The sequence below is a fragment of the Ctenopharyngodon idella genome, chromosome 18, assembly GCF_019924925.1.
Source record: "Ctenopharyngodon idella isolate HZGC_01 chromosome 18, HZGC01, whole genome shotgun sequence".
NCBI lineage: Eukaryota > Metazoa > Chordata > Actinopteri > Cypriniformes > Xenocyprididae > Ctenopharyngodon > Ctenopharyngodon idella.
The window spans coordinates 16,293,135-16,309,297 of record NC_067237.1 but is presented as its reverse complement, the minus strand read 5'-3'; the positions used below and the strand labels follow the sequence as shown (position 1 = coordinate 16,309,297).

The 16,163-nt window shown below is 35.7% G+C and overlaps 2 protein-coding genes across 3 annotated transcripts in view; both read right to left on the bottom strand.

Annotated features, from left to right (window-relative positions):
- Positions 1-5,694, bottom strand: part of LOC127499981 (protogenin A) — a 41,191-nt gene extending 35,497 nt beyond the window's left edge. The window contains exons 1-2 of the mRNA XM_051870727.1: positions 5,557-5,694; positions 4,077-4,376 (exon numbers count right to left, since the gene is read on the bottom strand). Of these exons, the coding sequence (XP_051726687.1) occupies positions 4,077-4,376; positions 5,557-5,623 (367 nt within the window). The 5' untranslated portion in view covers positions 5,624-5,694. The remainder of the gene's footprint in view (positions 1-4,076; positions 4,377-5,556) is intronic.
- Positions 5,695-12,715: 7,021 nt separating this feature from the next.
- nedd4a (NEDD4 E3 ubiquitin protein ligase a) overlaps positions 12,716-16,163 on the bottom strand; it is a 42,081-nt gene continuing 38,633 nt past the window's right edge. For both annotated transcript variants that reach the window (XM_051870711.1, XM_051870710.1), the window contains 3 exons: positions 15,447-15,543; positions 15,247-15,319; positions 12,716-13,873 (listed from right to left, as the gene is read on the bottom strand). In XM_051870711.1, coding sequence (XP_051726671.1) covers positions 13,771-13,873; positions 15,247-15,319; positions 15,447-15,543 — 273 coding nt within the window. In that variant the 3' untranslated portion in view covers positions 12,716-13,770. The remainder of the gene's footprint in view (positions 13,874-15,246; positions 15,320-15,446; positions 15,544-16,163) is intronic.

Genomic DNA, 16,163 nt, shown 5'->3' with positions numbered 1-16,163 from the left:
TTGTCAATTTTTACAACATGGACAAAATTTGTCACCAAAAAAGTCATTTGGTTTAACCAAAATTTCGGTTTTACCGAATGCCACTTTTGGTTATATCGAATGATGATTTTCAAACAATGTTAACAGGCTGATATCTAGCTAGCTAACAAAAGAACAAACACTTTATAATTAGTTCAAGTTTTTAAAATATTACAACATTTTCCATGTTTTATAGCGGTTGTACCAAATGACCTGATGTTTGAGCAAGTGAAAACATGAATTTTTCAAATAGTTAAGAGAGAGTTAGTTACTTTGCTTCATGACGATGTGGTCCTTTGCAGGTGTCTGAATGATGTCACATCCTGTCACATGATATTGACCACATGACTTGATCCAAAATGTTCCCTTTATATCGGTTACTCCGAATGACATCAATGAAATTCATTTTTCCGGACATTCTTTCTTATAACAAAGCAACGACTTCTACACATAATTTTGATACCATTTTGCTCTATGTTGAGATATTATATTTTAAAATCATGCCAGAATAAAAATATATACATTTATTACATTTTAAGATATTTTAATCTCAAATGAAATGGCTGTATTGGCCTTTGGACGGTTAAACCGAATGACCTGTTGACACTTCAAAATCTTTAAAATACCTTTATATGTAGCAAAATATAATTAAAACCTTTTGGATTCGATAAAAAAGATCTCGTTGTACTACCTTACATACTTTGGATGTCATATCTTTGATTTTTATTATTATTATGGCCTTTGGACCAAAAAAAAAAAAAAAATGACCCGTCATGCCATTGACATTGAAAAATATGCATTAAATAATAAAAATGTATGCAATGAATTAATAAGCATAATTCATTATTTTATACATTTTATATATATATATATATATATATATACATATATATATATGTATATGCTCAAATTTGCATAGTTTTAATATGCATAAAATAAAAATATGCATTAAATAATAAAAATGCAATAAATTAATCAGCATAATTCATTATTTTATACATAAAGAACATCTAAAAAATCTCTTTTGCTATATATTATATAACATACTGTATATGTTTAAAGTTGCATAAAGTTTTAATTAAACAGAATGCATTAATATATATATATATATGTGTGTGTGTGTGTGTGTTTTAATATATAAACTAATTAATTATGCTGATTAATTGTGTATAATCAAATAAATCAATGCAAATATCACGCATATTCATTATATTGCCCAGTTTGGCATATATTTAACTCAATTTTGCATGTGCAGATTCTTACAGTGATCTGTGCTGATATTCCCCACCATTCCCTTCTAGCATCTTTGTTGTCCATCTTCACAGTATTTCTCAGGTCCCTGCGAACTTTACGAGTTTTTAGAGAGTCTGTATAAAGTCTCTAAATGCCCCTTTAAAACCAGCCTGTAAAACACTCACTGTCTTTACTGTTTATCACTTCATAATGCAAAACTACTCCATTCCCATAATGCTCTCTCTGTAGATGTGCTCGTGGGCTCTCGGGGTGAAGCGGAGGGCAGGAGAGTGTGTCATTTTGTCGCTCTGTAACATTTGCTGTGTCTCTTCCCCATCCGTTCCCTCACTGTTACGCAATACGAGACTCATTAGCTGTTTTACAACTTCACTGACAGAGAGAACTACAGCTCTCATACACCTGCAAACATACAGACATCACACTCAAAAATCACACACACACTCTCAAACCCTAAAACAACTACAGGTTGTATAAAGATGATTCATAAACAGTTTGCTTGTTCTTTGTGCTTAGTTTGGAGATGAACAGTCTCATGATATCAGACCATACACACACTCTAATTTAATCATGTTGAAAACTCTTTAACTGTCACTAACATTTGCCTAGTGCTCAAGTTTTGCTCTAAGCGAGAGAATGCAGAGAGAGCAGAACAGACATACACTTTTGTCCTGAAGCAGCGCAGCACCACACACGGCCTCAGGAGAGGACAGGGCCTTTAAAAGCCAAACCTACACACACACACACACACACAGAGTGCAGGAACAATGGCTGCGGTCAGGAGGTGCTGATATAAAGGCTCAGCGCTGTGAATGGGGTCATCTGCTCTTTAACACTGGAGCTCTAGTGTCCTCCACACACTGAGGTTTTCAAACCTGCCGGGCTTCATTTGCACTCCAATGACCAGATTCTCACACACCCGCGACCCTCGAGCTGCTGCCCCTCACCGGCCACACACACACACACACACACACACACACTCACACACACACACACACACACACACACACACACTCACACACACACACACACACACACTCTCACACTCACACACTCTCACACTCACACACACTCACACACTCTCACACTCACACACTCTCACACTCACACACACACTGACAGTTCTGCCTATTTTTTACACTCTGATTACAATCTGATAAAGAATTTGATATGATTTAATAAAAAATCCTAAAATCGATAGTCTATCCATCCATATCTAGCCATCCATCGTCTATCCATATATCCATACATCCATCCATCGTCTATGCATCCATCCATCCAATCTATCTATCTATCTATCTATCTATCTATCTATCTATCCATCTAATCTATCTATCCATCCATCCATCCATCCATCCATCTATCATCTATCCATCCATCCATCCATCGTCTATCCATCCACCCATCTATCTATCGTCTATCCATCCATCCATCTATCTATCTATCCATCTATCATCTATCCATCCATCCATCCATCCAATCTATCTATGTATCCATCCATCCATCATCCATCCATCCATCCAATCTATCTATGTATCCATCCATCCATCATCCATCCATCCATCCATCCAATCTATCTATGTATCCATCCATCCATCATCCATCCATCCATCCATCCATCCAATCTATCAATCTGTGTATTTATCATCTATCAATTTATCTATCTATCAATTTATCTATCTATCTATCTATCTGTCTGTCTGTCCGTCCTTCTATCTATCTATCTATCATCTATCCATCCATCCATCATCTATCCATCCATCCAATCTATCTATCCGTGTATTTATCATCTATCAATTTATCTATCTATCTATTTATCTATCTATCTGTCCGTCTGTCTGTCCGTCCTTCTATCTATCTATCGTCTATCCATCCATCCATCCATCCATCCGTCTATCATCCATCCATCCATCCATCCATACATCCATCCATCCATCAATCTATCTATCCGTGTATTTATCATCTATCAATTTGTCTATCTATCTATCCATCTATCTATCTATCATCTTAAATCTATCAATTCATCTTTCTATCTTTATATCTATCTATCTATCTATCTATCTATCTATCTATCTTTTATCTATCTATCTATCTATCTATCTATCTATCTATCTATCTGTCCGTCCGTCCGTCCGTCCGTCCGTCTATCTATCTATCCATCTATCCATCCATCTATTGTCTATCTATCCATCCATCCATCTATCGTCTATCCATCCATCCATCCATCTGTCTATCCATCCATCCATCTATCGTCTATCTATCCATCCATCTATCAATCTATCTATCTATCCGTGTATTTATCATTTATCAATTTGTCTATCCATCCATCCATCTATCTATCTATCTAATCATGTCATCTTGACCTTTCTGTCGACGCTCATGACGCTCTGATGTAATGATTAGGAGCAACAGTTTCTGTGCTGTAAATCTGCTGCCGGCTCCTGACAGCACAGTAAATAATGACCCTCATCCATCACACCACACTTCCTCTATGTGTCCGTGTATGTGTCAGGAATTCTTGAGAGCCAGATGCCAGTGTTCAGCAGAGACACAAAATGCAAAACACACACAAACATACACATAAAAATAAAAGGTCCAATTAGAGCTGATGCTATATGAGAAATCACTTTAATGGTTCTTGATTTAAAAAGGGCGTTTTGCTGAATCTAATGTGATCACAGGCAATCTGCAGCTCCACACAGGAAGTGTTACATGTCTGTTTCCTCTCTGATGTCACTGTACGTTAACAGAGCATTTGAGCAACACTGGCACATACATAAACGGACATATATGCCAAAGCAACTTACTTGCGATAGTCAAGCGGGCTTTCTGGCTGAGAATAGATCCATATTTGTTCTGGGCAAGGCACTGGTAGAACCCTTCATCTGATTTGTCCTTACGACTTTCCACTTCTGAGATGAACAGAGAGCCATTGGTGAGCAGATAAACGCGCTCCGACTCTGTGAGCACCACTCCGTTCTTGAGCCACCGGATGCCGATCGGAGCCTCGCCGTGGGCCTGACAGTCCAAAACCACAGCGTCCCTCCTCATAACCGTCACATCATGAGGCTCCTTTATAAAAAACAGCTCACTGAAACACATCACACCTGCAGAGACAAGCAGAAGAGAGTGAACTGTTAGTGAGACTGTAAAAGATCCAGCAGCAGCTTGAGCTTCTTTGAGTTGGTGTAATCATATTTGACCTGATGGATTACTCGCCGTAATCCCTTTATTCATGGCTCATGAAGTCAGAAGCGACTCCATTCTCGTCTAAAGAAGAGCTGTAATTTATTCCCAGCATGAAATTCACAAGACATTTAGCAGCCCACCTTGACTAGAGCGATAAAAACTGAACATAAAAACACTTTATCAAAGATATAAAAAGAAAAATGAGCATGCATAGTGTTTTCATGAGATGCATGTGAGATAAATGCTCTTCAAAAGTTATAAAAGAGCTTGAAAATGCTATTTATGAGCATAAAGAAAACTAAAGAGAATCTTTTAAATCAGAAGCTGAAGCATAAAAAATTTTGGCGACATAAATATACAATACAATAACATTGGCGACATTAACTTTCACAGTATAAAATATGTTGCACATATTATAAAATGCTCAACAAATCAGCAGTTTTACTGCATTTAAGTCAATACAAATATGAAAAGCATAAAATATTAATTAAAAGTTTCATGTAACTATGCAAATGCTGACTGACTAATAATATATTATGCATTGTATTATGCAAGAAGGCTGGTTAATAACATGAGAGTTTATACTGGGTGACACTCAAATATATATATATACTCACATATAAATATATTATATATATAGGCCTAGTTTATAAACATTAGCCTTTGAACATGCATGAAGTTTCATTATATTACCAACTATTTGAATGTCCATTAAGCAGTTTGTTATGCATAATATAATGCATTTTATTAAGAATATGTGAATGTTTAATGAGACATTGTTATCAGAAGTATCAGTTTAATCTCGTCCATTAGAACTTTCAACACATTTTGCATAATCGCTGCTTTGAAGTTTGTTACATTGTGTTCCGCGCGCTTGATTGTATCAAATCAATGTATCAATCAGTGTATTTCTGTAGCCTATTTGAAACTCTGACCGTTAATCTAGAAATATCTCATTTATTAAAACTTATGAATATGAGTATCTAACATAAAAGTTCAGGCTTTCTTCATCCTGCACATTTAAGTCATGAGAGATTTCTGAAACGCATACATAACGAATTCCTGTTTCAATAATTACTGCAAATATGAAATAATTACCTGTGATTGGCAGAAATACTGCAAAAAGCAGCAGACGTTGGTATAAATCCGTTTTGAAAGACGCCATTTACTCTGGTAGTTCGAGCATGCCTGAGCCCGAGGGTTGCGGACTCGAGCTCCACACTATCTGAATCTGACTGAAGTGAGCGCGCGATGCTGCTGCTGCTGACCGCTGCGCGCGCACTACTTCCGCGGACGCACACCTGAGCGCGCTGCGTGACGCGGCTCATCAGCGCAACAGTGAGTGGTAGGAGATTCCTCCGCGTGCGGATGACTACTGATTTTTACACTCCACGTGGAGCGTGAAGTCTCCGGGATGCCGCTTTTGAAAACAGAGATTTTATATTCATGAGCAGATATAAACATGAGCGGATTTATCTCTTTTTATTATTTAAAATATTGGCTATATGTTTTATTATTTAAAGTTCTTAATGGTTGAATGGCATTCTTAAAATCATCAATTATTTAGAATTTTAAACTCATTTAGAATTTGGTTTCGTCGTTTAGAATTTTGTTTCGTCAATTAGAATTTTAGACTCATTTAGAATTTTGTTTCGTCATTTGGAATTTGGAATTAAAATAATTTAGAATTTGGTGTTTTTATGCAATATTTACACTATAAACACATTAATTAATAAACAAATTAAACATCAAGATTATTATTTATAAATGTATTGTACATAAAAAAAAGTTTTGAGATTTTAATGCATGAAATCTTTATAGTTTTACGCAATAAATATCAATAAACCCACTATTTTAATATTTTACATTCATATAACCTCAAATGAATCATCTATGATTTTTTCACTAATAGGTAATCAAAACATATTGCCATAAAGCCTAAGTTTATTAGGGTTAAAGCATTTTATCCTCTGCCTTGTATTTATAACTATTTATTTTTGTTACTTTTGTGTTTATAGTTGACTGTGACATCCAGTGCCAGATGATAGTAACATTTTTATTTATTTTATTTTATTTTTTTGCAGCAGCCCAGAAGAGTATTTGAGCACTTATATCACTTAAAAAAAGTAATTATGTTAATCATAAACATGTCTGAATCTGTGCGTCACAAATGCTGCAGGATCTTTCTTCTTCACCATCATCACTTTTCTTCATCCAACATTCAAAACTAAAGAAAACAAAGCATTTGTGTCTTTGTGACAACTAGCCCCGGTCTTTCACGTGCTAAGGTTGTTCCATTGGCAGTGCCTGTGCATGTGCTGTTGGTCAGTTGTCTTATTTCAGACAGAATCATGTGACGTGTGTTAACAGTTCTCTCTCTCTCACTCACAGCTGATAAAACAGATCCAGATCAGCCCAGTATCGATAGGTTCTGTGCGACAGCTGCAGAATGAAGAGAAATATTGATCTGCTCTGTGACTCGGTGTGTTTGAGAGGAGCAGAAGTGTGACCTGAACCCCTCCTTCTCTCCCTCTGGACCCGCAGCCGGCCGGACAATAGTTCTGCTCGGACTAAAGGTCAGGAAGGACAATGAATCGGTTTAGTGAATATCAGGAGAAAAGAGCCTGAGTTCAGTTTCCCACAGTCAGCGAACACAGTGAAACAGCGCTGTATGAAACATGGTCACACTTTAGTTTAGGATCCAATTCTCTCTAACTAGTTGTTTATTAGCATGCATATTACTATTTTATTAGTACTTATAAAACACATATTAATGCCTTATTCTGTATGACCATATTCTACATCCCTTAATCAATACCTAAACTTAACAACTACCTTACTAACTATTAATAAGCAGTATTTAGGAGTTTATTGAGTCGTAGTTAATAGTGAGAATTGGACCCTAAACTAAAGTGTGACCTTTTAAAGTTACTGATTTCTAAAATCAATTAATGGTTTTCCACTTCTGTTATCAAAAACAAGAAGCTCTAATTGGTCTTTTAAGTTTTACCTTCTCTAGTTCATGTTAAATGGTCCTGGGTTGCGACAAATGAATTTATAACAGAACAAACAGGCCTATTTCATTTAGTCTTTCAATTATTATGAGCTCATAAAACAGAACACATGACCGGAAAACATGAGCAAAATGCTTGTTTAGATCTAGTCATGTTTATATATTTAAAGCATGTCATGTATAACAATTCCTAAAATAATTTTATGTTCAATTTAACATTTATAATCTCAATAAAAAAAAAAAAATATATATATATATATATATATATATATATATATATATATATATAGTAATTATAAATAATAATTATAATATTAATAAAAATCAATCTATATGTAATAATAATAATAATAATAGAAAAATCACAATAAAAACAAAATATTGTGCTCAAATATTATGCTGAAGTCTTTTAAATATTAATTTCATAATGTAATAGTGTTAATAATATACAGTGCCGTCCACAATTATTGTCACTTTTAGTAAATATGAGCAAAGGTGGCTGTGTAAATAAATCTACATTGTTTATCCTTTTGATCTTTCATTCAAAAAATTCACAAAATTACAACCTTTCATTGAAGTAAAACAACTGAAAGTGGAGGGAAACTCACATTATGACTAAATGTTTTTCTCCAAAACACGTTGGCCACAATTATTTACACCCCTAGAAATTCTTATGAGTAAAATATCTCTGAAGTATATTCCCATTCATATTTACATTTTTTAGCACACCAGGGTGATCATGAACATGAAATTGTCCAGCCATGACTTCCTGTTCTACAGGAGTATAAACATGAGGAAACACAAAGGCCAAATTCCCTTAATCATTCATCACAATGAGTAAAACCAAAGAATATAGTTCTGATGTGCAGCAAAAGATTGTTGAGATTCACAAAATAGAAAGTGACTGTAAGAAAATAGCTAAAGCATTGAAAATCTCCATTTCCACTATCAGGGCAATAAATAAGAAGTTCCAATCAACTAAAGATGTTACAAATCTGCCTGGAAGAGGACGTGTGTCTAAATCATCCTAATGTGCGGTGAGGAGGAGAGTTTGAGTGGCCAAAGACTCTCCAAGGATCACAGCTGGAGAACTGCAGAGATTAGTTGAGTCTTGAGTCTCAGAAAGCCTAAAAAAATTATCAAACAGCACCTACACAGCAAAATCTCCAGAGTTAAATTAATTCTGCTCAGAGTACATATGGTCCCTCTCTAAATAGTGTTAAAATAACACTGAAGCAGAGTTAAAGTTAATGAGATAATTAAACAATTATAAGTGATGATTGTACATTAGTGATGAACACCTGCTGTTAACAAGCATAATCACTGAAGAAAAGAGAAACACGAGATCTACAACTGACTTCAGTCACAGCCTTAATTATCTCATTAACTTTAACTCTGCTTCAGTGTTACTTTAACACTATTTAGAGAGGGACCATATGCACTCTGAGCAGAGTTGATTTAACTCTGGGGATTTTACTGTGTACATCCCCACAAGTTGTTCGGGAGGGTTTCAAGAAAAATCCTCTGCTCTCATCCAGAAACAATCTCCAGCATATTCAGTTGTCAGACATGACTGGAACTTCAAACGGGACCGGCTTCTATGGTCAGATGAAACTAAAAAAAGAGCTTTTTGGCAGCAAACCCACCAGATGGATTTGGTGCACACATGGATAAAGAGTACTCCATGCCCACGGTTTAATATACTGCTGGATCTTTAATGGTGTGGGCCGATTTTTCTGCTGGAGGTCCTGGACATCTTGTTCAGATACATGGTATCATGGATTCTATCAAATACCAACAGATAAAAAATCAAAACCTGAACGCTTCTGCTAGAAATCTTATAATGGGCCGTGGTTGGATCTTCCATCAGGACAATGATCCAAAACAAGCATCAAAACCAACACAAAAATGTGTCACTGAGCACAAAATGAAGCTTCTGCCATGGCCGTCCCAGTCCCCTGACCTGATCCCTAAAGAAAATGAGTGGAGTGAACTGAAGAGAAGAAGCACCAACATGAGGCTGGGAACCTGAAGGATCTGGAGAGATTCTGCATGAAGGAATGATCTCTGAACTCTTGTCAGGTGTTCTCCAAACTCATCAGGCATTATAGGTGAAGACTCAGAGCTGTTATCTTGGCAAAAGGAGGTTGCAAAAAGTTTTGAATAAAAGGGTGCCAATAATTGTGGCCAACGTGTTCTGGAGAAAAACATTTATTTCATAATGTGATTTTCCCCCCACTTTCAATTGTTTTACTTCGATGAAATGTTATAATTTTGTGATTTTTTTTGAATGAAAGATCAAAAGGATAAACAATGCAGATTTATTTTCACAGCCGCCTTTGCTCATAATTACTAAGGGTGCCAATAATTGTGGAGGGCACTGTGAAATATTATTACAATTTAAATAACTGTTTTCTATATGAATATTTTAAAATGTAATTTATTTCTGTGATCAAAGCTGAATTTTCAGCATCATTACTCCAGTCTTCAGTGTCACATGATCCTTCAGAAATCATTCTAACATGATGATTTGCTGCTCAAGAAACATTTATGATTATTAAAAAGTTTGGGTTAAGTAAGATTTAAAGAAAAAAGAAAAGAAAAGAGAGAAAAAAAAGAAATTAATACTTTAATTCAGTAATTAAATAAATTTAAATAAATAAATTAATTAATGAAATAATGTAAGGATTTACATGAAATAAATGCATTAAATAAATAGCTGAAAATAAATGCTGTTCTTTTGAACTTTCTAGTGAACAAAGAATCCTGAAAAAAATCAGTTTCCACAAAAATATGAAGCAGCACAACTGTTTTCAACATTGACAATAATCATAAATGTTTCTTGAGCAGCAAATCATCATATTAGAATGATTTCTGAAGGATCATGTGACACTGAAGACTGGAGTAATGATGCTGAAAATTCAGCTTTGATCACAGGAATAAATTACATTTCACTATATATTCATATAGAAAACAGTTATTATAAATTGTAAAAATATTTCACATTTTTTCCAGTATTTTTGATCAAATAAATGCAGTCTTGGTGAGCAGAAGATACTTTTTTGAATGGTAGTGTATGTATGCATATATATATACTGTAGTTTAATAAAGCACAAACAGCTGTTGTCCATCTCTGGTTTGCTGTGTCACCTAATGCTGTTACATCTGAGCCGTGAGCATGAACAGAGAAATCTGTATCTATCAGGAAATAAAAAGCATGCATCTCATTTATTCCATTTCATTTTGGAAACAGCAACTGCTAATATGCTAATGCATGAGATCTGATCAATAAGGGATGAAATCAATATGAGATTCCCACTACAGAGCGAAAGAAGATCCGGCACGTATTCTAAGACCTCTCTCATTGGACAGGAGTGCTGCCACTTTTCCACATCATCCCACCCCCTCAGTAGAAAGCCACGCCCCTCTGACCCAAGCAGTGTCCGGGAGGTTGAATGAAATGGTGTGTGACCTGTCAGCTGACCTCTGAGTGCCAGCAGGAGGTGGGTGGGCACAAAGGGGGATGGGAGAGAGAAGAGAAAGCATTGTCACACTCACTACTGTTGTGACAAACACCCACTACATCACTCAGCACTCTCACTCTGCTCAGCTTTTTTAAGCTTTGAAGTTATATTTTAATATAGATTTTAATGTATTTAACTCTATTATTTCATGCAGACTAAGTATAGTTCTCAAAAAAAGAGAGAAAAAAAGTAGGCTATATCTAATTATTCGATCAGTAAAGTATTGTGCCACACCATAACACGTTCCAAAAAACTTCACTGCGATATCGCGCCCCCTTTTGGTAGAAAGCAGCAGTGACGCGCCGTTTCCACCTGCGATGTTACTGCCGCCTAGTGGACGTTTAGAGAACTACAAGGCATCACTGGGCATGAGATGGGTCTGTTTATACGTTTCGTTTACAATCATTATCTTAATTATTAAGAACACACTCTAAAAAAAAAAAAATCCGTAAAAATAGGGCAGAATGTAGGCTACTTTATTAATTTGACGGAATTTTCCGTGTGTATTTTTTACCTGTATTTTGAATTTTGAACTTTGAACGTTTTAGGGTTAACAGAAATGTCCGTAAAATTACTGGATAATGTCCTGGTAATTTTCTGCCAGTACATAATTTTTTACAGTGCATGTTTTAAGTGATATTTATTTGTAAATAATGTTTTTAAAGCTGCTGTCCATAACTTTTTTGTGTTCAAAATTTACAAAAATTATATAATGTTTTTGTCTCACTACGGTACACCTATAATAAGTGTTTATATTTGGACTATTTTAGACTGGGTCTGGTCGACACTGCTGCGGAGTAGCACAGTACCTGACTCATCATAGATATAAACAATGAGAAGTAGCTCCGGCTACAATGTTCTTCCGCAGTTCTGTTTATTAACCGCTAGAGCGCCAAAAGTTACGGGCTGCAGCGTTAAAGACCACGTGGTAAAAATCAAGTTATTAATGTTGTTTATATGTCTATGTGGTGTTTTTAACATTCTTTAAGACAAACCATGTGCAAAATTAATATTTTCTCCTTAAAACTGCAGTGAAAAAAAGACCCGCGGTTAGAAATCGATGTTGTCTACGACGTCACAAACTACCTTGTAACCAATCACGTCAACGTGCTGGTGGGCTTTAGCATATCATTAACAGCGAACTAGCAGAGAGAATCCAGGTTATTGCGGTATATTTTTCTGTCGGTATGAAAAATCGTGTAGATTTAGCAATATGGCGGGTGTATGATGTATATTACGATGTTATGATGAACCATATTAATTACTGTCGCAGCGTTGAACAGTGGATCTCTGAGCTGGCGTGAGTGAGTGGGGGCGGAGCTAATTTGCATATTCATTGATCCTTATATATTAAATGAGGCAAGGGTGTTGTTACATTCAAGCTATTTTAATGCATGAAGATTTTTTTTTTTTCACAGGAAAAAACGTTTAAATTGTCATTTTGGTGATCAAAGATGAGTTTTATTTTAATTTAAAATAATTGACTTAATGGGGGACTTTAAATACATACAAAATAAAATAAAAATGTTATTTAATACTATTATTATTTAAATATGAACTTTCTAAAAGAAGATGGTCTTCCCCAGCTTTCTTCCTTAAACATTTCCTTAAGTATTTCCTGAAAAAGTTGCTTTCTAACTATATGTATTATTACAACTGCTTTACAAATACTAGTAAGTATTGTAAATAAAGACTTCACAAACCCCAATGAAGACATATGGAAAGAGTCGTTTTCATTTTATTAATTGTCCAAAAATACACAGCCATAAAGATCGGCGTGACAATTAAAACAAGCACAATTTACATTAAAATCAAAGACACTTTTGCTCATAAAGCTTTGATAGAAAACCCTTTCTGAAACTCGCTCTCATCAGTGCTGTAGAAATGCAGTGGACGTTCATATAGTAGTGTCTAATTATACAACAGTACAGACGATAAAAGTGTTTCTCCATTTAAAGTTGCTCAAATAGTTTATATTACAAACGAAGGCAAAGTTATTTAACAGTCCGATGCGTTTCTCGTGGGACAAAACATGCTTACTTTAAGCAATATTTATGCTGTAAACATTTAGTAAATGATTTAAAGCAATGATTCGTCACAAAATCACATGACTGAGGTGATCTATGTACAGTAAGACTGGAAACGTTTGTTTTTAGAAAAGTGCTTCAACCTTCAAAAGCAGTACAAAAAAAGCGATTTTAATAATCATATGGTTTTCAAAAGTGGGGTATATGTAAACAAAAAACCATGTAAACAAAGTCAAAGTGAGAAAAGATAACGATTAAGAGCAAATATTGAGAAAAGTCAGATAATGATGCCTTGATACATTTTTAAAAACATTCAAAATCAAAAAATGACATTACGTGTACAGATACCAGAAACATAATGGCATCATATTGTGTATTTTGGAAAATATTCACTTGGCCGTGATCACATCTATAAATGCGTGACTTAAAAGCTCATATAAGAAATATACAATTCCTTAATTATGCTCAAAAGCATAGATATGATCAAATCTATAGATATTGTAGGTAGAAACATACAGCTGTATGCAGAGGTACATTACAAAACGTTATGTTGTAAACATTATAAACATACAGATTTGTCCTCGAGAGTCTGAATCAGATCAGCTTTCATAACACCAGTGTTCACCAGATCGTCTTGCCAGTCGTCCTTCTTTCCCGTAGAGCCGCACGCACACGTGTGCCGCCCGCTTTAAACCCGACAGTCGTGATGCTGTCGCCATGGTTACGCTGTTGCCGTGGCAGTTGGAATCTAATCCACTCCATCAAAGCCCTGAGCGTTCTCTATCGCCATGTGCAGTTTCTCACGAAGCTCCTCGAACGACTCGTACGGAGGGAGATCTAACCGGTTGAAACTGATGGAGAGACACAGAATAACACATGAATGATTTGAAAGTGACAGACAGACACGTGCAGACTGACGTGCGATATTGACAAAAATCTCGATATTTTTCTTGATAATTAGACAATATTTTGCTGAGTGTGTTTATTGTGTTGTATCTTGGCAGGTTTAGGACTGCCGTGGACAGCTGACTCCTGAAGTTTTTGATATTCTTCATATTCTGTGTGGTGGTCAGTTTGTAGCATTGACAGAAATGATCTTTTCTAATAAGTTTAAATTGATTTTTAACTTTTATGGGCATTTTTACCTTTATAAAGCCTTTTTTATTCATGCCAAAAGCAATCCACCATGGTGCAAGCACACCTGGCTTTTAAAGGGAATGGGAGATGAGACTCTGATTTGTTTATTGCACGTTACGCCCAAAATACATCCATGACTCATTAAGAGACTAGGTACAACCCTTTTGGACCATGCACCTGGCACACTGCCAATTTTTTCAGTCGTTAAACAAGCAAAAGTGGATTCAGACACGCCCTAAGTGCACCTGCGCCATGCGCTTCAAGACCATAAGCTTAGATTGTTAAAACAGGGCCCGAAGTGTTGAATATTGATATTTTGTAATGATTTAAAAAAAAAAAAAATGAAAAGATACTTTAAATGTGAAATTTAAACTGCCAATAGGTGAGTCATTGAGTTTCAACCGATTCATTCAAATGGCTGATTCATTCAGGAACGAAGCATTTGAATTGTCTTAATGAGTGAGTCATTGAATCATTCATTCAAATGATTTGTTTATTCAGTAATGAAACACCGGCGTGTGTGGCTAAGAGACACAAAACAGTCCTGTGGCTTTGTTTGGGTCTATTTTTATTGGCGATATAGAGCAAAAACAAGCAATACTGTGTCTAAAATGTAAGTCACTTAATATTAAAGGCGACCTATAATGCCTCTGTTCACAAGATGTAATATAAGTCTCTGGTGTCCCCAGAATGTGTCTGTGAAGTTTCAGCTCAAAATACCCCACAGATCATTTATTATAGCCGGCCCCCTTTCCAGAAGAGGGCGGAGCCTTAACAGCTCACGCTTCGGTTGCTCAACAACAACAAAGCTGGAGAATCTCACGCAGACAAAATGAGGATTGTCAGTAACGGTGTTCAGCCTTACATTGTTCAAACCAGATTCGACACTGATGGAGAGACTCAGGAAGAAGTTACAACTTTTAGAATGAAACTGGACGTTTCTGAATGGTTAGTGGATAAATTTATGTGTGTTTTTGTAAAGTGAGGGACATACTCAATGTCAGATCGCACATCGCTGCAACAACAATCACAATATTATTGTAGACGATATATATCGCACACCCCTATAGACAGACAGATCTCTCACCATGTGTGCGCTCGGGGCAGTTTGTCCCGCGCGCCCCACTGTTCGATGGTGAACAACTGCGGCCCGTTGGATCCTGATAAATCAGCAGAAACACAATATTTCACTTTATCAACCAAACTGAAAAGCCATGCAATGAAGAATTAACATGTGAAGAGTGATCAATATTAATGAGCTTTGTGAGAGATGGGGGCGGGGCTTACCGTAGAGCTCAGCAAAGCCGTTCATTGGTACGCGGGACGTGCCCGTCACAAACTGCAGCAAACGGATTCGCTTTTCTGCATCCATCAGTAGCACTGTCTGAAATCCCATAAACAATGAGCCGCTATGATAAATCTGACCATTCTGAATATTAGTAATAATAAATGTAAAAGTTGTGTTATAATACTACTTCAAATATAGTTATCGTATATATAATTATTGTTATAGTTATCGTTACAGTTATCATTCGTTGGTGTGGATGCAAATATAGTTGTCTTTATAGTTATCGTTCTTGGTGTGAACGGGCCTGTAAGCTATTTTTCTGAATGTGTGAGACTCCTGATTCATTAGCCGCTATAGAGAAATAACTAGAAGAAGAACAAAGTGCAGTAAATAGTAAAACTATTTGACCTACAAACCAGTTTGTTCATGATTACGATAATTAATTAAAATAGTATGCTAGCAAATACCAGTTTGCAACAGAAATCAGAATAATGGACTATTTTTGTACAGCTAAAATAACTGAAAGCGAATCACACCACAAGTCAGAAACATTCAAGTTATAAAAAAGTTACATTAAAAATACAGTTGAAGAGATTTAAAAAGGTACACCAACTTTTTTTTTTGTTCAAAATTAAATTTTTGTTCAATACATCATCATGTGTTTTTGTCTTACCCTGATTTACTATGGTAATCCAGAGCCGAAGCACAACCTAAAA